We start from the raw sequence: 20644 nt of genomic DNA on the forward strand, positions 1-20644 counted from the left end.
TACTTTAAATATAAAGAAACTTAAAGTTTAAAAGTAAAGGGATGGAGAAAGATATACCATGCCAATCACTAATCAAAAAAGCTGTCTGGGGTGCCTGGGTGGCTCAGTGGGTTAAAACCTCTGCCTTCAACTCAGGTCATGATCTCAGGGTCTTGGGATCGAGCCCCGCATTGGGCTCTCTGCTCAGCAGGGAGCCTGCTTCCTCCTCTCCCTCTCTCTGCCTGCCTCTCTGCCTACTTGTGAGCTCTGTCAAATGAATAAATAACATCTTTTTTTTTAAAGCTGTCTGTAGTGACTATATTAATTTCAGGTAGAGCAAACTTCAGAGCAAGGAAAATTAGAGAAATTAGTTAAAAAGGGACATTACGTAATGATAAAGGTGTCATACTTCAAGAAGACATCAGAGTCCTTAATGTGAATGCCTAACAATAGAGCGACAAAATACATGAGGCAATAACTGAGAGGACTGTAAGGAAAAAGAAATGAATCCACTATTATAATTGGAGGCTTCACCATTCCTGTACTGAAATGGACAGATCCAGGGGAGCCTGGGTGGCTCAGTAGATTAAGCATCCAACTCTAGATTTTGGCTCCCTCGGTCACAGCAACTTCTTGCTAGACACGTTTCCAAAGGCAAAGGAAACAAAAGCAAAAATGAATTTTGGAACTTCATCAAAACAAAAAGCTTTTGCATAGCAAAGGAAACAGTCAACAAAACCAAAAGACAACAGACAGAATGGGAGAAGATATTTGCAAAAGACATTATCACATAAAGGGCTAGTATCCAAAATCTATAAAGAATTTATCAAACTGAACATCCAAAGAACAAATAATCCAATCAAGAAATGGGCAGAAGACATCCAAATGGCCAACAGACACATAAAAAAGTGCTCAACATCACTAGGCATCAGGGAAATACAAATCTAAATCATGGTGAGATGCCACCTCACACCAGTCAGAATGGCTAAAATTAACAAGTCAGGAAATGACAGATGTTAGTGAGGAAGCAGAGAAAGGGAAACCCTTCTACACTGTTGGTGGGAATGCAAGCTGGTGCAGCCACTATGGAAAACAGCATGGAGGTTCCTCAAAAACTTGAAAATAAAGCTACCCTAAGACCCCCAAAGATACAAATGTAATGATCCAAAGGGGCACCTGCACCCCAGTGTTTACAGCAGCAACATCCGCAATAGCCAAACTATGGAAAGACCCCAGATGTCCATCTACAGATGAATGGATAAAGAAGATGTCATGTATATATATACAATGGGATATTAAATAGCCATCAAAAGAAATGAAATCTTGCCATTTGGAATGACATGGATGGAACTAGAAGGTATTACTCTAAGTGAAATAAGTCAGTCAGAGAAAGACAATTATCATATGATCTCACTAATATGTGCATTTAAGAAACAAAATAGAAGATCACGGGGGAAGAGAGGAAAAAATAAAACTAGATGAAACCAGAGAAGGAGACAAACCATAAGAGACTCTTAATCATAGGAAAAAAAACTGAAGGTTGCTGGAGGGGAGGGGTTGAAGGAATGGGGTAACTGGGTGACGGACATTAAGGAGAGCATGTGATGTAATGAGCTCTGGGTATTATATAAGACTAATGAATCACAAGCTTGTGCCTCTAAAACCAATAATACATTATATATTAATTAATTGAATTTAAAGTTTAAAATTTAAAAATTTAAAATGTAAAAAATGCTTATTGAGATGATAGCAAATTGAATCCAACAATGTATAAAAATAATAATATACCAGAACCAAGTGGAATTTATTCCAGGTGTACAAGGTTGATTCAACATTACAAGATCAATTAATATGGTCCTAACACATCAATAAGCTAAAGAAGAAAAATTGCATTATCAGATGAATCGATGCAGAGAAAGCATGTGACAAAATTCAACATTCTTTTATGATTAAAAAAAAACTTTCAGAAAACTAGGAATAAAGGGGAATGTCCTCAACTGGATAAATAACACAAAAAACTAAAGCTAACATCATAATTAGTGGTGAGAAACTTGAAGGTTTTGTGTGAAGATCAGGAATAAGACTAGGATGTCCCTCCTCATCCCTTATTTTCACCATGGTCCTGGAAATCCTAGCTAATGAAATAAAACCAAAAAAGGAAATAAAAGAAAAAATAAAACTGTCTTTGTTCACAGAAGATATTATTATCCATATAGAAATTACAAAATAAGGGTGCCTGTGTGGCTCAGTTGGTTAAGTGTCAGACTCTTGATTTTGGCTCAGGTCATGATCTCAGGGTCCTGGGATCAAGTCCCACATCTGGCTCCTTGCTCAGTGGGGAGCCTGTTTCTCCCTCTGCCTGCTGCTTCCCCTGCTTGTGCTTGCTCTCTCTCTGACAAGTAAATAATTAAAAAAATTTTCTTAAGTCATAAAAATAAATAAAAATAAAGTAAGTCTATCTAAAAGGGAAAAATAAATCAGTTAACTAAAACACACACACACACACACACACACAGTACAGATCTTTAGCTTTAACAATGTGACCCTGTACCTTTGAAACATTCCTTTCTCAATTTCCCATCACTAACTTTCGCTCTAGCCAAAGCAGCCTATTCAAGGTTCCCCCAAATAATTCTGCCTTTTCCCACTGTTATCCCAGCTCACAATGTCTTCTCTCCCTCCCTCAAACACTGAGTCCTACACCTTCCTAATTTGTCCTCTCTAGAAGTGATGTCTCCAGCCTCTGAACTCCCCTTTATCTGTGCCAATCATCTGGCTCTTAGCATTGGCTACCCTGTGACATTAGGTAGAGTAAATGGTTTTTCTGTATGTATATTAGCTCTCTAGAAGGCACATTATTTTAGGACAAGGACCCTCCCTTATGATTTGTGACATCTCCCTCAGACCTGCTTGTATTTAAGAATTAAATCAAAGCATCAAAACCTGCATTAAATCAAAATGATAAGTGACCACAAAACTTGCACACTGGGAGATGCATCTCATAGTCTTTCAGTGTCACAGTGTCACTGGTGGAAGTCATTCCAAAGCAGCATTCAAAGTCACCTTCTGATCTTCAAGGAGCTGGACCCCTGGGTAATATTATTCCTGCTTTGGTGGTGAAGGTCTCAGGCCCTTCAGTGTTAGGCAGTGACTTTACTCTGAAAAACCTTACATAGCCATTACCAGAAAAACCAGCCCTCTCTACACTCAGCTATGGGAAAAGTGAAAATGAACCCATTTCCAGGATAATGACTGGAGAGCTTTTCCTGGGCAGGAAGCTGTCAGCTCCGTCATCTCTCTTATTTCTTCAGAGCACTTTTCAGTGATTCTCAGCTGGGTATAATGGAGAACAACCAATTTGATGGTGGTGGTGGGAAATGGTGTCATGAAAGCTTCTCAGTCGGCCCCATATCCCTCTTCCCCACTCCACCCCAACCGCACCCACACTGAGAACCACCACTCTAATAGTTCGACATTTAGTACAAGGATACATCTGTCTTCCTAACTATGTATATTCTAGCAGGGAAATCAGATTCTTTTTAGTGTGCCCTAATTATACAAACATTTCAGGTAAAATACTTTGCCCTTACCCCAAAGTATCTGAGCCATGATCTCAGTCTGATCATTTTGTCATAACATTTCCAACCTTAAAGTATTCAACCTTAGAATATTCCACAGCTCTGCCTTGTTCTGTAGAGAAGTCTGTGTGCCCAGAAAAATAAACATGTTTCTTTTTCTGTCCTTGCGAGTGTGAATAATTGTATAATTTTGATAGCATGTGTACCATATGTATTGTGCATGCAGGTACATGCATGCATAACACACTAATTGAATTGTTTTAAAACCACAAATATTTTGCAGGGCTAAAGAAACACACACTAAATGTCTAAATCTACAAACTGCTGACAAACAGCACCTTTTCCTAACAAAAGAGAGCAGTTTAATAACAGTGTTAGAAAGCTGGCAATATGTTTGTTAAAATCTTTAATTAGGGACAGGCTTCCCAGAGGCCTCTGAAGGCAAAAGGTGTAAATGGAGAAACTGTCCCAGCCTGCATGCTCCGTGGTGGCTCTGTTCCGAGCACAGATGGGCTGGTGAGGAAACTGTGAATGGACAAATGATAACAGACTCTTCTGTCATTCCAACATCAGCTCATTAGCAATCTGTCAGAGATTTAATATGGATACTGGTGAAAATGCAGAAATCACATGATTGTTACACGATCGAGCACGTGTATAACTGAAAGACCGTTGTAAATTGAATGGCATCAGGGCTATTAATAAAATGATAATGTCATGGGAAGTACATTGGATGCTTTGTGCCCTCATTGGAAAAGGATGATTTTGTGTGCTCTCTGGCCATCACAGGAAGCCGAGAGAACAATGGTTTTATGATGGAAATCATTAATAAATAAAAAGTTAGGCCAGCATGGTGGGATATGTGAGGGACACGATGCCATTCAGGTTTCCAAAGAATGAACAGTGACATTTCACAGTTCGGCGAAAGACTCTGTCAACAACTTTAAATTCCCTTGGATCACAAACCTGGCTTCCAAATGATATTAAACTTGCTAGTTAGTGGTTGAGATAGTTGCTGTTGAAAATATATTTAAAAAGGTGGGACGCCTGGGTGGCTCAGTTGGTCAAGCAGCTGCCTTCGGCTCAGGTCATGATCCCAGCGTCCTGGGATCAAGTCCCACATCAGGCTCCTTGCTTGGCGGGGAGCCTGCTTCTCCCTCTGCCTCTGCCTGCCATTCTGTCTGCCTGTGCTTGCTCTCTCTCCCTCTCTCTCTGACAAAAAAAAAAAAAAAAAAAAATATATATATATATATATATATATATATATATATTTATATATTTAAAAAGGAAATGAAAATATATTTATTTAGGTTGTGTATACACAACAGGCTAAATTTGATGGATAATCAATGTTTGGTCTTTGAAAGGAGAATGAACATTTTGGGGGCACCTATTATATATGTCAGCTGCTTTACATTTGTGATCTTAATTTAATTTTCACAACAACCTAATGAGATATTTCCCCCATTTTTACAGGCATAGAAGGAACTAAAAAACAAATATTATGTGTTTGGACCCCAGAGAGATTATATGACTTCATCAAGATAGTATGGCTGGTAAGTGGAGATTATTCTATTTGAACTCAGTTAAATATGGTTCCAAAAGCTCATCTTTTTTCTACTGCATTTTACTGCCTCTCACATTGCACCCCAGGGAGTAGCATTTTAGGATCATTATTACTTCCCGTGGACAGACTCAAGGGCCCCAGAAATTCAGCTGGGCTCAACTTAGATAAAGCTATTCAATGTAGTGGCACAAATGGACACTGACTTATTTAAAGTATATACTTTTCAATTTCTTTTGGGTGGATATTTGTGCTTCAATATTGGGACATGTTTGTACACAACAGAAGGAGTTAGACTAATGATTTATAAAATCTAGCCAAAAAACTCTGTAAAAAAGCATATAGTATATGATACTAGTTATATAAAGCTCAAAAACAGGTCAAACCAATTAAAACTGTTAGAAATCAGGATGGTTGCTATCTTTGGGGAGAATACAGGCTGTAAGCTGGCACCAGGGGATGTCTGGGGCTGGGGTATTTTCTGTTTCTTGATTTGGATGCTAATTTATGCCAGCATGTTGTGTTAGTAAGCTTGTGATTTGAATACTTTCTTTTTATGTATCATACTTCAATAACATTTACCCCCCAAAATGGAAGACAAACTTTTTCTCTTATAAGGATTGAAATTGAATGTCTACCTGTTTGATTTCCATATTTTGTGACCGTGGGCAAAATTATTCTTTACATGAAGCTTATAGTTGGAAATCTTCTTTCTGGTTGGAGTTGGGAGATTATAAGTAGGGAATGCGTGCCTGCCTTTGTTCCCATTAGTGAGTGTATGTGTACTTTCTTCAGCACACTCATATTTCAGAAATGGAGAAATACCTATATACTTTCTTACTCTCATCTCTCCAACTTTTGGAAAACTTGGAAACAGAATGCCAGTCAAATGTGGATTTTATACAAGTGGAACTTGGGGATGGAATGGTCTTGTTTGGTGAGTCTTTGTTGGCAGCAATCTCCTATGCAAATGGCAGTGACAGGCATCCTTCCCTCTCAGGAACCAAGATGTTAAACCCACTCTTACCATGTGTCTTTGCCCCATCCCACCTCAACTTTTCTCATTGTCAGGCTCCATGGAAGAGCAAAGGGGTTGTTTCTTAAAATTATTTATTTATTCATTCATTTATTCATTCATTTATTCATTCATTTGACAGAGAGGGTGTAGGGAACAAGCAGGGGGAGAAGCAGGTAGAGGGGGAAGCAGGCTCCATGCTGAGCAAGGAGCCCAATGCTGGACTCAATCCCAGGACCCTGGGATCATGACTTGAGCCGAAGTCAGCTTAACCGACTAAGCCACCCAGGCACCCTCAAGGGGTTGTTTGAAAAGGATTTAGGCATCCCACAGACACCTGACAGGCCGATTCTAAGGGCCCTTGAACAGACTTACCCTGTCCACCCATGCCTCAAATGTTCTTCCTGCCTTGAGACATATACTTGTCTTCATGACCTAACCCTTTTATCAACAAGGTAACTACAGATAAGGTAGCTTATGAAATGCTGCATGGCATAGCCTGTGCCAAAGTGAAGAGTTCACTTTTAGAACTTTATCCTAAGAAAATCATCAAATGAAAGATAGGTATGTGCAAAAATGTTTACTTCCTAAAGTGTAGTTTAAGAATTATCACTTGCAGTGCTTGATAAAATGCATATCCCTGGGTCTTAGGCCTTTCTTACTGACATAGAATCTCCAGATGTGGGGCACAGCCATTCATGTATTTAAAATCCCTCAGGTGATTCTTAGTCACATTAAAGTTTGATAAACAGGGATGTAGCTTCAATGTAACTCAAAAGAAGAAGAAAAGGAAGGGATTTAATAACATTTTTGTTGCCAAATATGTGTGTAGGTGATGCCAGAATATCAGCAGTGCTTATGTCTGAATGATACCCTTATTTTTCATTGCTTTCCTGCATATTTTCTGATTTTTTTGGCAGTGTAACACTTTTATATTCTAATAACCCAGTAAAGCTATTTTTTTTTAAAGAAAGTATTTGATACTTGATTTCCTGGACAGGTACCCCAAGTGGACTGTCCCAGTGAACTTCATAGCTGGTTAATTCAGAAGATAGCACTGGCTGTCTGATCCTCTTAAGGTGTGAAGTATTTAGAAGACATCCTTCTGTCGCTCCACAGATCAGTCAATATTGCCACTGGAGTAGAACCTCTGAACACAGTAATGGCTTTATGGCTAATGTTTTATTATATCACAAGGATTTTTATTCATTAGAACTGGTGCTTTTTGTGGAGGATAAGAATGGTGAAGAGGACTGAGAAATGCATTCTCTGATTTTGGGAAGTGAATCTAGTACTTGAAGAAAGACTGTCTGACTCTTGTATACAGAAGACTTGCAATAACAGAAAAGAGTACCAAAGAAAGCATTTGTATCCTGCATTTTTATGCTTTCAACCTCTGGCCCTTAAAAGTGTCCTTTTCTCCTCCTTCTCCTCCTTCTCCTTCTCCTCCTCCTCTTCCTCCTTCTTCATCTTCTTCATCTTCTTCAGTTTGTTCTTATACTGAAAGAGAGGCAAAATGAGATCTACTGAAAGTCTGATAGTTTGCCACTCAGACTACAGTCTTGAGAATGCATTTTTCTTAATCCAATTCTGTTTTAAATGTCAGGTTGTACCATAATTGGGTTGTGGTAAATGACACTGGAACCACATTGCTACTCACTCTGGAAATGATATGAGCTCAGTATGCTGCTGATCAAATGCACTTCTGCATTAAAACTATTATAAGCAGAATGCCTCGATGGGATTCTTGCCTCCTAATAGTTTTCCAGGGTTGATGTTTAAAGGGTTCTGTCAATCAAGTCTGAAAATCAGCTTAGCACCCTGACTTGGGTTAATAAAATGTAGCTGCAAGGCTCTCAGCTCAGTGGTCACTGTTCCTTGGTTCCAACATTATCAAGCCACGGTAAAAATGCCTCATTATAATTGATACTCACTGATAGTACACTTTTTTTTTAATGCAAGAATATCTTCAAAAAGAGTTTTGCCTTACATACGGTCTGCTGAAAGAGAGACCCATATCAAAGATAGAGGGCTAAGAGGAAGTAGCACTGGCAAATGTATGGGTCACAAGTACCCTGGAGATAGACTTGGGGCAGATTCTGACATTTTTGTGTGGCTTAGAGTCAAGATAATGCACCAAAAATCAATACAGAAGTAAGGATATAGCCCAGAATAGATGGTTGTGAAGGGGACTCTGATAGCATTGCCACCAATAATGGGAAGATGAGAATTCCAAATGAAAAAAAATTATTTTAGTAAGGAACACAAGATGTCACAATGCGGAAAGGCTGTGACAACTGATATGCCAGTTAAAAGGGGAAAAAGCTTCTTGAATCGGTAAGGCACTGCCTGCCTATGTGGTCCCCACATCACCAAGGCTCAGTTCTTCCCAGACTAAGACTTGGGATTCCAGTTCTCTGCAAACAGAAATATTATTCTTCTGGTTTCCTGGACAGAAGCACCCCTACCAAAATTATCCATGTTAGAAGGACATCAGGGAAGTCAAAGTGCTGGAGAAAACCTTGCTGGATTTCAAACAAATTCTACTTTCTAGAAAGTTTCTGCTGGATGCCCTTGAGGAGGAAGATGAAATAAACAGACAAAGCCTGGGGTGAGGGGCAGCTATTTCCAGCCTGGAATTCTCAGTGTGGTGGAATACTGGGAAGATGTACAACAAAGTAGGAAACTGAGGAAGGAGCATTATTAATTATACTTCAATATTATTTATTTGAGGGTCTCTATTCAGAGACAACTGGGGTGATTTCACAGGAAGGGAGAAGAAAACAGTTTTTCATGGGTGGTAAAGCTATTGTTAGTAAAGTTTTAATGAGGCACTCTGGGCATGGTCTTCTTAGCACAACCAAAATGGCTCTGGAGGCTTGGGGTCACATGACATTAATATGAGGGAATGGTTAACTTCATTCTGTTTGCTTCACATTCCTCTACAAACATTAATTGCCCAAGTTTCCCTGTTCAAGTGAAAAGAATAAGCATATGCAATTTTTTCACTTGATTATTGTATTTATTGGCCTGTATTTCTTCCAGATGCATTCCTGTTAAGGTTGAATATTCTAGCACATGTCCCCGCTACCCACCGCACAGGTGAGGAGCAGAGGCTCCTGCCCTCCCTGTCGGCTGATTATGACTGGTGTGCTTTGAGGACTTGTTCTGTGCCTAGTCTAAGCTCTTTATAAACCTTATCTCCACCTGATCCCCACATAACCCGGTGAAGTTGATTATGTTCATTTTATTCCCAATTTTCAGGAGATTGACTACGAGGAAGGTTGAGTAACTTGCTCAAAATCATCCAGCTAGTAAGTGGATTCTAACCTGGCCCAGGTGTCTGCAGAGCACTGCAGTGCTCTCTACCTTTTGGGATGATGATGCTCCATGCTTGAGCTCCTCCTGATGTGAATTCTTACTGTCCTATGTTTGGTAGGAAAGTGTGCTCTGGTTCTATCTCTGGAACAAGTTTTGGGTTACTCTTGGAGCCAGATCTGCTTTGAGAAATTGTTGCCACTGAGAGGAGACAGCCTGCTAAGTAAAGAGCTCTAGCTTTAAGGTCAGAGTGATCTGGCTTACCATCTCGGCTCTTACATTACTGCTGTGTGACCTAGGCCAGGTGACTTAACCTTCCTGAACTTCAGCTACCCAGCAGTATACTCTACATAGAAAAAGCCAATACATTATTAATGGTATAAAACCTCTAGATTATATTCAGGTTCTGTGCCTCTGGAAGGCGACATCTCTAGGAGGTGAGAAGCGAGAATACAAAGAGGATGAAGGACCTAAAGAAGAAAGAGAGGAGTGAAACAGAGACTTGAGCATTTCTTCTCATTTCAGTCTTTTATGGCTTTTATAAATAATCCTTTCACATTAATAGAAAGTGAGTCTCAGGATAGGAGTGACATCCTCAGTTGGACTAACATTGGTGGCTACTGGACAGAAATGATCATCTGTAAGCCTTACAACAGCAAGATGAATAGCCCAACAATACAGTTGAGGAAACTAAGAAAAGTTGAGTAACTTGCCTAATATCACACAGCTATTGAGTGGAATTTAAAACCTAGGACCATCCAGGACCAAATGCTATCCTCTTCCCATGACCCTCTTCTCGACCCATGCAACACTGAGTTCTGTGTGTGTTGCAGGTAACTTGGGCTCACTTCTCTTCTGCCTTCCCCAGCTTCCTGGCTGCTGGGCCCCTGAGCTCTCTACCTGCTGTAGTGCATAGAGTAGTGGGTCCAGAGCAGGGCTCCCTGCAAAGTAATACAGAAAATTTGATACTGGAAAAAGGTAACTGAAAGTAAATCCACTTAAAAGGGGTTTCCCAAATTTCACTGTAGTTAAAAAAAAAAAAAAAAAAGACTAGGACCTTATCTTGAAAATGAAACTAAAATTAAAATGAAATTAAATTAAAATGACCTGCTTACCTTGGTTTCCTTTTCCTGGGTTCTGCCCACTCTGGGGAAACTTCACTTCAGTGGCCTCAAGTGGGGAAAGCACCATGCTTTTTCTGACACAGTGGACACTGAATAAATGCTAGCATCCCATTATTCAGCAAGGCCTACAGGTCCCTTGACATCATGATGATGGCCACACTCCTTGGACACCAGGTCTTGACCACTGAACAGTGGTCAGTGAACGTCTCTACTTCCCCATCTTTCCTTCTTCCAGTTCATAGATTTTTTTTAATATTTTATTTATTTCTTTGACAGAGAGAGATCACAAGTAGGCAGAGAGGCAGGCAGAGAGAGTGAGAGGTAAGCAGGCTCCCTGCCGAGCAGAGAGCCCAATGCGGGACTCGATCCCAGGACCCTGAGATCACGACCTGAGCCGAAGGCAGCAGCTTAAACCACTGAACCACCCAGGCGCCCCAGTTCATAGATTTTTGTTCAACATTTCCCCTCATATTGTTTATGTCACAGCTGAGAGTTCTGCTGAATCTAATAAGAAATCTTCCCTGAAAAACTTGAAACAAAAGCCTGAAGATCCTAGAACAATTTCACACTAAAAATCTCTTTCATTCAGGGGCACCAGGGTGGCTCAATCAGTTAAATGTCTGCCTTCAGCTCAGGTCATAATCTCAGGGTCCTGGGATCAAACCCCATGTTGTTGGGCTCCCTGCTCAGTGGGTAGCCTGCTTCTCCCTCTGCCCCCAACCTCCTTGTGTACACACACACTCTCTCTCTGTCTCAAATAAATAAATAAAAATCTTTTTTAAAAATCCCTTTCATTCAACAAATATATATTGCTGATTTGGGCTCTGGGCCTCTGATGGTCTAACCTAGGATAGGATAGGATAGGATGCTGGTGATAATGTGGCAAAAAGCCAGGTCTAGCCCTGCCCTTTCTGTTACCTTTCAACTCCCACCTGCCTCATTCCTGAGAGCCACCATCCCTACTCAAAGTATACTCTCTCCAGTCTTATCCTCTGCCATCTTTAGCCAGTCCAGCCTTTCCTGCCATCCCGTTCCCTTTCCAGGTGCTCTATCCTACATACACACAGGTGAGGCATGTGTCGTCTCCCCTCCACTGAATCAGAAGTCAGATGACATTGTCTTAGAATTCTGCTGCTGCTTCCCAAACGTCCTTCTAAAGTCCTCAGTTGAGACTTACTGTTTCATATTCATTTACTTATTAATCCACTCACCAATCAATTTTATTCTGTACCCTGCCTATAAACCACATAGCATAGGGTTCGAGCATGGACTCTGGAGTGAGAGTGAATTTAAATCCTGGCTCTGCCACTTACTAGCTGGCAGACCTTGGGCAAGGTGCTTTTGTTTTCTGTGCTTCAGTTTACTCATGTATAAAATATGGGATGTTACTATTACCTACTCCATGAGGTTATTATAAGGGCTAAGTGAGTTAAGTCACAGAAAGTTCTTAGAACAGCACTTTACACAGACATCTTCAGTGAGTATTAGCTACTATGGGTACTGAGTGCCATTGCTGGGCTAGGAGCTAGGATGCAGGGGTGAACCGTACAGAGACAGTCACAGAAGCAAATACAAGGAAAAACGAGGTTTGTAGGAGGCTTTGTCCCAGGTGCTGGAGTGCATAGTGGGAGGAAACTGCAGACCCACAGAGTCCTAAACTGCTAAACACAGAGTCCTTACTGTGTTAGTTTCCTGTGACTGCTTTAATAAATTATCACAAATTTAGTGGCTTAAAACAACACAAATTTATTATCTTATAACTGTGGAAGTCAGAATTCCAGAATGGGTCTCTGGGTAAAAATCAAGGTTTCAGCAGGCCCAAGTTCCTTTCTGAAGGCTCTTGAGGTGAATCTGTTCTCTTGCCTTTTCCAGCTTCTAAAGGTTGTGCATATTCCGTGGTTAGTATTCCCCTTTCATCTTCAAAGCCAACAATGGCTGGTCAAGTCATTTTTATGATGCCATCTCCCTGGTTCTGACTTTTCTGTCTCCCCATTTAAGGATCCTTGTGATTGCGTTGGGCGTACCTGGATAAACCAGGATAATCTATGTTAAAGTCAACTGACTATCATCTTATTTCCATCTCTAACCTTTATTCTCCCTTGCCTTGTAATATAAGATATTAAGAGTTTTCAGGGATTAAGTCATGGATAGCTTTGGGTAGGGCCAATATTCTGCCTACTACAGTTACTTTCAGAGTTTTTAATTGAATAGGTCTGTGGTGGGGCCCAATAATTTTTATTTGTAACAAGTTCCCAGAGGATGCTGATGCTCCTGATTCAGGAGCACACTTTGAGAACCACTGGTGGAGAGACTTTGGTCATTCCCATCTTTATCCATTCAGCAAGCTTTTCGGATCTCTATGTATGAGCCCAATGCTGTACTACCTACTGGGAATAGTGCCTGCCAATTAAAAAAAAAAAAAAAGCCTATAATCTAGCAAAGGGGGTAAACAATTTCAGTTTGGTGTGATCTATAGTCTAATTGAGCTAAGTGCAAAGTGCTAAGCATTCCCAGAGAAGAGAGCAACTAACAGGGGCAAGGGTGGGCTTTATTGAGGAGGTGACATTTGAACTGACCATTGAAGAATAAAAAGAGATTCCCAGGAAGTTAGGGAGGGAAGAATATGGCAGGTATTGGGAATGGCGTATGAAAAAGAGCACAGGTTCAGGGAATGGGGAATAATTCTATGTGGTTGGAGTGGATAACGCATTGCGGTGGGAGGAGAATCGAAGTTGATAGAAAAATACCATGCCGTATTAAGGAATATAGTGGGCCTAAGTTACCTGCTAAGCCTACTCTGTGTTCTTTAAGAACATTCCTCTACAGATCCTACTGAAGATGAGAACCTCAGGCTGGCCTGTTTGGTCCATATGAGCTTACCTGACCCATAAGCTAAGACAATCTGATTTCCTTTCTCAGTAATTTACTCTAGGAGACATGACGGTTAGGGACACTTGGCTTGAGAATGCCTGTGGGGGGCCACGTGCTTGATGAACATGTAGGGGGTGGTGAGGAGAGGGTAGGGAGGAGTCTGCAGGAGAATGCAGCAAAGTCACGGCATGAAGCAGATCTGAAGTACACAAGAAAGCAAGACAGGAGCCAGCAGACATGGGACATTATCCCAAGGAACTCCCCTGCTGCCTGGCTGTACGTCTTCCTTCATGAAAGTCTGCCCCTCCCTCTCTTCCGTCTCTCTTTCCTTTCTTTAGGATTCCTTCTTCTTTAAAAAAAAAAAAACAAAACAAAAAAACAAAAAACAACTTTATTTTATTAAAGCAGTTTTAAGTCTACAACAAAACTGAGAGGAAGTTGCTGAGATTTCCTGAACAGTCCCTATCGCCACATAAGCAAAGCCCCTCCCATTATCAATCTCTCCCAACACGGCTCGCCAATGGTACATTTTTTTACCAAGGGTGAAGATGCATTGACACATCATAATCATGCCAAGTCCATCCCTGTTTCTTTATAATACATTTCTTTTTATTTATTGTTTATTTTTTAAAAGATTTTATTTAGGGGCGCCTGGGTGGCTCAGTGGGTTAAAGCCTCTGCCTTCGGCTCAGGTCACGATCTCAGGGTCCTGGGATCGAGCCTCGCGTCGGACTCTCTGCTCAGCAGGGAGCCTGCTTCCCCCTGTCTCTCTGCTTGCCTCTCTGCCTACTTGTGATTTCTCTCTCTGTGTCAAATAAATTAAAAAAAAAAAAGATTTTATTTATTTGACAGAGAGAAAGAGAGAGCATGAGCAGGAGGAGTGGCAGGGAGAAGCAGAACCCATCAAGCAGAGACACCCCCCCGCCCCCGCCCCGCCACGGGGAGCTCGATCCCACGACCTGGGAATCACGACCTGAGCCGAAGGCAGACACTGAAACGACCGAGCCACCCAGGTGCCCCTACATTTCTATTTCTGAAATGACATGGAGTACTTTTTTTTTTTTTTTTTTTTCTGTAGATGATGATCACCATCTAATGCAAAGTTCAAATTTTATCTTGGCAGAAATGAGCCAGTAGTAGTGTATGAGGCAGAGGAGTAACACAGTTTGATTTGTGTTTCAGAAACATACCCAGCTGCAAAGAGGGGTCAGGGGAGCCGGTAAAAGCCTCCAGCATTAGGTGGGCAATTGAGGATGAGACCCTGAACTCAGGGAGAAGCAGGGAGGAGGGTGAATCTGAAGGGATACTTGGGAGTGGAATTTGATAGGATTTAGTATCCTGAGTTGTAGGGAGCGCAGGGCAGAAAGAGTTAAGGACAGTCTTCAGTTTCTAGCTCAGTAAATCTAAAGAGTTGCAAAACTGTTAATAGAGAAAGTGAAGACAGGATCATGTTTTGAAAGAAAGATATTGGGGCACCTGGGTGGCTCAGTGGGTTAAGCCGCTGCCTTCGGCTCAGGTCATGATCCCAGGGTCCTGAGATGGAGCCCCGCATCGCATCGGGCTCTCTGCTCAGTGGGGAGCCTGCTTCCCCCTCTCTCTCTGCCTGCCTCTCTGCCTACTTGTGATTTCTCTCTGTCAAATAAAAAAATAAATAAATCTAAAAAAAAAAAGATATTAAGCTCAGTTTTAGACACACTTTACATCTGAGGAGTCCATAGTAACCTCCACTAGGCATTGACACTTTATTCCTGTAGGTCAACAGATGAGTTAGAATAGAGATGTAGTATCCACTTGACTAGATTAGATTCCAGAAAGAATTTAGCATAAGAAGGGAGAGAAAGGCATGAAAAACAGGAAGGCAGGAAGGAAGGAAGGAAGGAAGGAAAGGAAAAGTAAGACAACAGAAACATGAGGAATACTAATACTGACTGGCCAGAGGAGGAACATAACTGAGCCAAGGAATCTGAGAAGGAATGGTCGGAAGGGTAGAAAAAGAGCCAGGAGAAAGTGAATCATAGAAGGTAAGGGAGGAGAGTTTTAAGGAAGAGGGGATGACCATATGGATCAAATTGTATATTGGGGTTAAGTAAGATGAAAGCTGAAGGTAATTTATATTAAATATTTGAGGCATTGTCCCTAAAGAGAGCAGTTGCATCAAAATGGAGTGGTGGTAATAAGATGAGGCATTGGGCATCTGGGTGGCTCAGTAGTTTAAGCATCTGCCTTCAGCTCAGGTCCCAGGAGTCCTGGGATGGAGCCCTGCATGGGGCTCCCTGCTCAGCAGGGAGTCTGCTTCCTCCCCACCCAGCCCCTCATCCAGCTTGTGCTCTCTCTCTCTTGCTCTTTCTCCCTCTCAAATAAATAAAAGAAAAGTAAGATGAGGTCATTTGGGTGAGGAGTGACTGGTTTATAAGAAAGTAGGTAACACAAGAGACAGCTACCCTCTCTAGAAGTTTGGATGTGAAGGAAAAGAGACATCTGGGCAGATGCTTAAGGATGAAGAGAGATAAAAGTACTCTGGTTGCAAACTGACCTAAAGTTTCATCCTCCCTGACTCTACACCCTTTGCTATGTGACTTTGCAGCTCCTCCCACCAAGAAGTAGGATCTATTTCCATGTTCCCCAGCTGGCCTTGTAACTTGCTTTTGCCAATAAAATGAAGTGGAAGTGATAGTGTGCCAGCTAAAAAGGCCCTGTGCACTTCTGCTCTCTCGAAAGCCTGCCTGGCTGGACTAGCCCGTGCTACCTTGTGGGTAAGTGATCAGTGGCCCATCCCCCCACTTCACCATAATTAATAACCCACTGATTGCCAGGCACATGAGGGAGATCATCCCTGACTGCCCTGCCCCAGCCGACCAGCCAGCTGACTGCATAACTCATGAGGATGTACAGTCAAGATTTCAGGTCCAGCTGAAGTCAGGGGAGCCTGGCTCAGCTCAACAGAACTTCCGGAAGGACTCACTAAACTATGAGTTAATAAAAATGGTTATTGCTTTAAGCCATTTTTGGGGGGCACTTTTTTACACATCAACAGCTCATTGATTCAAGAGAATATTGGGAGGTTTTCATTATCTTGCTTTGGCAGGGGGGAGATTTGAACATATCTGCACATTGTGGGGGAAAGGACAGGTTTAAGTTTCAAGAAAGGGAGTAAGTGACAGTAGGAGGGGACGTGACCAAAAGCTCAGGTGTAAGATTAGCCTGGGAAAAGACAGAGGCTGCCTTTGTTTTTGAGATAAGAGAAGCAAGTGGGATTGGAGGACGGGGTCTGGGACTGAAATTGATTGCATCACTTGGGCTTCAGCTAGGTGTGAGCCAGGTGCTATCATCTCCGGACGTGCTCACAGTTAACATCCAACCAAAAATTAACGTCCCAAACTCATGCGTTTCCACATCTGTCAAAGCTAAAAGGGGCGTCTGAGACAGATTTCCTTTTGTTTTCACTGGCGTGTCAAATGCTGCAGTGACAGCAAAGGAATAATCTTCAGTTTGTGTATAATGAGGTCTGAAATTTCCGTCTCTACACATTGATCATGAATCTTATTTCACTAGATAAACTGACAGCAGAGTCTCAGGTACTTAAACAAAATTCTGAAAAAAATCAACACAACCACCCACATCTATGATTTCTTTCCTGCTGTCACTTTTATGGTTCAGTTATTTTGTCTATATGCATTCATTTCCAGTTTTGTCTGGATTTCTCAACAGCCGAATCATTCCTTAATCCTAGACATATACTCCTCTATCCTGGAGAATGATTTAGTAGAAAGACAGCTGGAATGGGAGGCAGAAAAACGGAGTTCTAGTCTTGACTCTGCTATTAACTAACAAACTTATCCAAGCGAAGTCACTGAACCTCAGTTTCCTTATCGGGAAAACATATTCCTCCAACAGAAACTTATTGGTACCAGGCACTGTTGTGAGTGTTTAGGATACATCAGCAAAGAAAGCAAAGACCCCGCCCTCAGGAGCTTATATTCTGGAGGAGTCAGACAGTGAGAAACAAATGCAATAAACAGGATAATTATATCAGATGATAGATGGTGAAAAGTGTGGGAAAAAATCGAAAATAAAGTGGAGTTGGGGGCTAGAAGGAACTAAAGGAGTTACCATGGGGTTATCTGGGGAAAGAGGGCTCCAGGCAAAGTCCCTGAGTATTTCTTATCTTTCTTGTCTTAGTCACTCCATTTCTCCTTACTAACCTCAGAGCAGGTTTATAATGCATATAACCTCTAGGCCAGTCTTCCGTACTACTCCATACATTTCTTTGAACAGCCAACAAACATCCCATTGGCATTAGGTACAAGAGCCTCTCACCTTGCATTTACTTTCAGGGATTGCTTTTGGTATTTTCCTGCCATCCAAAAGGCTAGATCTGTATTATGATGTATTATGCCACACATCAGGTGGGCATTTCCTCCTGGCTCTGCACAGGACAGTGGAAGCCAGCAAATGGATCTTTAAAAAAGACATGGCTCTTGATAAAGTACCTACCATTTCTGAACGCCTCTTACATGCCATTCTTTATTCCCCCTCTAATCCCCCTTTATTCCTCACCACACTTCTGTCTCTCTCTGGGGGTAGGTAGCATTTTCCCACTTTACTGATAACAAAACAGTGATTCAAAGAATTTTGAAAACTTACTATGGTCACACAGCTAGTAAGTCTCATGGTCAGAATTTGCTTCCTGGGGTGCCTGGGTGGCTCAGTGGGTTAAGCTTCTGCCTTCGGCTCAGGTCATGATCTCAAGGTCCTGGGATCGAGTCCCGCATCGGGCTCTCTGTTTAGCAGGGAGCCTGCTTCCTCCTCCTCTCTCTCTCTCTCTGCCTGCCTCTCTGCCTACTTGTGATCTCTGTCTGTCAAACAAATAAATTTTTAAAATCTTAAAAAAAAAAAAGATTCTCTCTCTAAAAAAAAAAAAAAAAAGAATTTGTTTCCCAAGCACACTTTCCATTAGCTGTACTGCACAGCTTCCTTTCCTCCTAAATGTCCTTTAATGCAGCTGGAAAACCAGATATAGATATATGAGAGGACAAGAGGGTGGTTTTGAGGCCTGTAGCATGGTGGTGAAGCACTTGGCTCTGCAGCTAGACAGCTTAATGTCAAACTCCAATTCTGCCATGTTATAACTGTGATCAGCAGCTAGTTACTTAACTTTTCTGAGCCTCCCTTCCCTCATTTGTAAATATGCATAATATGAGTCCCTGTCATAAAGTTGTGGGGGCGACTCAATGAAATATTTCACATAAAGTGCTTACTTAGCATAGTATCTCTTACATAACTCTAACATAGGTTAACAATTATCCTCTTATACTATTGATGGATTTCTTAAAAAGCTCATGTATATATTAAAATATCTCTAAAAGGCTCAGGAACTGAGAACTTACTTTTTTCACTTTGAGTGTTTGTACAATGTACACATTTAAATGTTGGGTCAATGATATTACTTATTCAAGAAAACAACCAGACAACTAGACAGCTTTAAAGTACCATTATATGATGATTGTAAGGACTTTGGAGTAATAATAATTATTCCATAATTTATTTGGATAGACAGATTTGGAGGAGGTTTCTTGGAGGAGATGATTGAACAGGGCCTCGAAGCAGGTATAGCATTTTGATGACAGAATAACGAACTGAGAGGCATTTTACGTGAAAGAGTCTTGCAAAGCTGAGCAGACAGGCAGGAAAGAGTAGCCAGCAAATGCAGTTCTGTTCTGTGATAATTGTTTGGTACCGTGGTAACAACTAATACAGGTGATAGTGTTTTTCAAATACCTGTAATAGAAAAGAGAGGGTGTAAGTGAAAAATTGCCTAAACACTCCACTCAAACACAAAAATTGAGAGAGATTGCTGGTTGAGGCCAATTCCATGAGCCCTGCTGCCAGAATTATTCCGGTTCATCAGTCCAAATTGAGCTGGAGGCACCTTTGACATCCCCCTCTCTCTGCCTGCAGGTCAGCTGTCTCCAGTCCTGAGGTCATCACTCATCAAGAGGGGATAATCCCAAGGACAGCAGGACCTGCTTCGTCACTCGGATTTAGGAGTGACAAACCCATCAGGCAACTAAACAGTAACAATGACCCACCATTAAACACACTGAGAGAAGAGCATGATGAGGAGATTGTAGAGAAGAATCCTGGAGCTCTTGCTGACAACACCAATGGAGATGCTGACCACTGTGAGCTCTGCCCATTGAACTGCAGTAAAAAAATCTCCCCCTCCCGAGAGATGCTCGGATGCAGGCACAATATCAGTTCAGACCTATATGTGGACTCAGAGTGGAAAGAATTTGGACTGTGAGGTAAACAGACTTGGGTCTGAATTGTTATTCTGCCACTTCCGTGTAGTACGTTTTTGGCAACATTAAAAAAAAAAATCTCTCTCAGCCTCAGTTTTCTTGTCTGCAAAATGGATCTAATACCTCCACAGAGGGCTTTTAAAAAGAGGACCAAATGTAACAGTATTTAAAAAGCACAAGCTAGGTACTTCTCTTTATGGAGGAAGAGCAAGATGTGGGGCCCAAAAGGGAAATGGCACATATTAAAAAAATTTTCTTTGAATTATTTTTTGTCCTAGGCACCCTATGTCAGAATGTATGCTTATTTCTTTAGATACCAGGTGAAAGAGAGAGAGAGAGAAATGGAGAAAGGCAGGAAGTCAGATTCTGGCTCTCACACAAGAAAATTCACTCTACATAATTTTCAGACGATTTTGCTGTCCTTCCTCAAACACCGGGGCCACAGGCATCATGCCAAAGAATTCAGCAGCCTGGAAGATATTTTAAACTGATTCTGGGACTGAACGACAGGCCGTTTGCGCCATATGCCACTGACACGTTAATCTAGGCAAGGCTGCTAGGCACCTGGGGACATCCATGCTAAAATGCCATTTAGGCAGGGCATGCCGAGTCCAGCGGCAGAAGTTCACTAGCGCAAAGTGTGAGGGCAGCCAAGAAGATAGAAGTGGCAAGGAAGAGTGAGAAGGAGTGCCGTGTCTAAGCCTTGGAAGATCTTCTGAGTTGCAGACACTTCATTATCCTTCTGCGAGAGATGCAGATTCGACAAAACATTAAAACCAGGTATTTACAGGCTGGACAAGTGAGTATCTGCTACTTTTTCCACCCATTATCCCACGTGACCTCCCTTATACCCACTTGCAAATACTGGGCAATGCTCTAGTCCGTTAGAATGG

At 41.6% G+C, this 20644-nt stretch overlaps 1 protein-coding gene across 1 annotated transcript in view; it reads left to right on the plus strand.

Annotated features, from left to right (window-relative positions):
- LOC125097361 (uncharacterized) overlaps positions 1-19909 on the plus strand; it is a 65770-nt gene extending 45861 nt beyond the window's left edge. Inside the window, exon 2 of the mRNA XM_047724916.1 lies at positions 19408-19909. Coding sequence (XP_047580872.1) covers positions 19408-19753 — 346 coding nt within the window. The 3' untranslated portion in view covers positions 19754-19909. The remainder of the gene's footprint in view (positions 1-19407) is intronic.
- Positions 19910-20644: the final 735 nt, after the last annotated feature.

Source organism: Lutra lutra, chromosome 4 (assembly GCF_902655055.1).
Source record: "Lutra lutra chromosome 4, mLutLut1.2, whole genome shotgun sequence".
Lineage (NCBI taxonomy): Eukaryota > Metazoa > Chordata > Mammalia > Carnivora > Mustelidae > Lutra > Lutra lutra.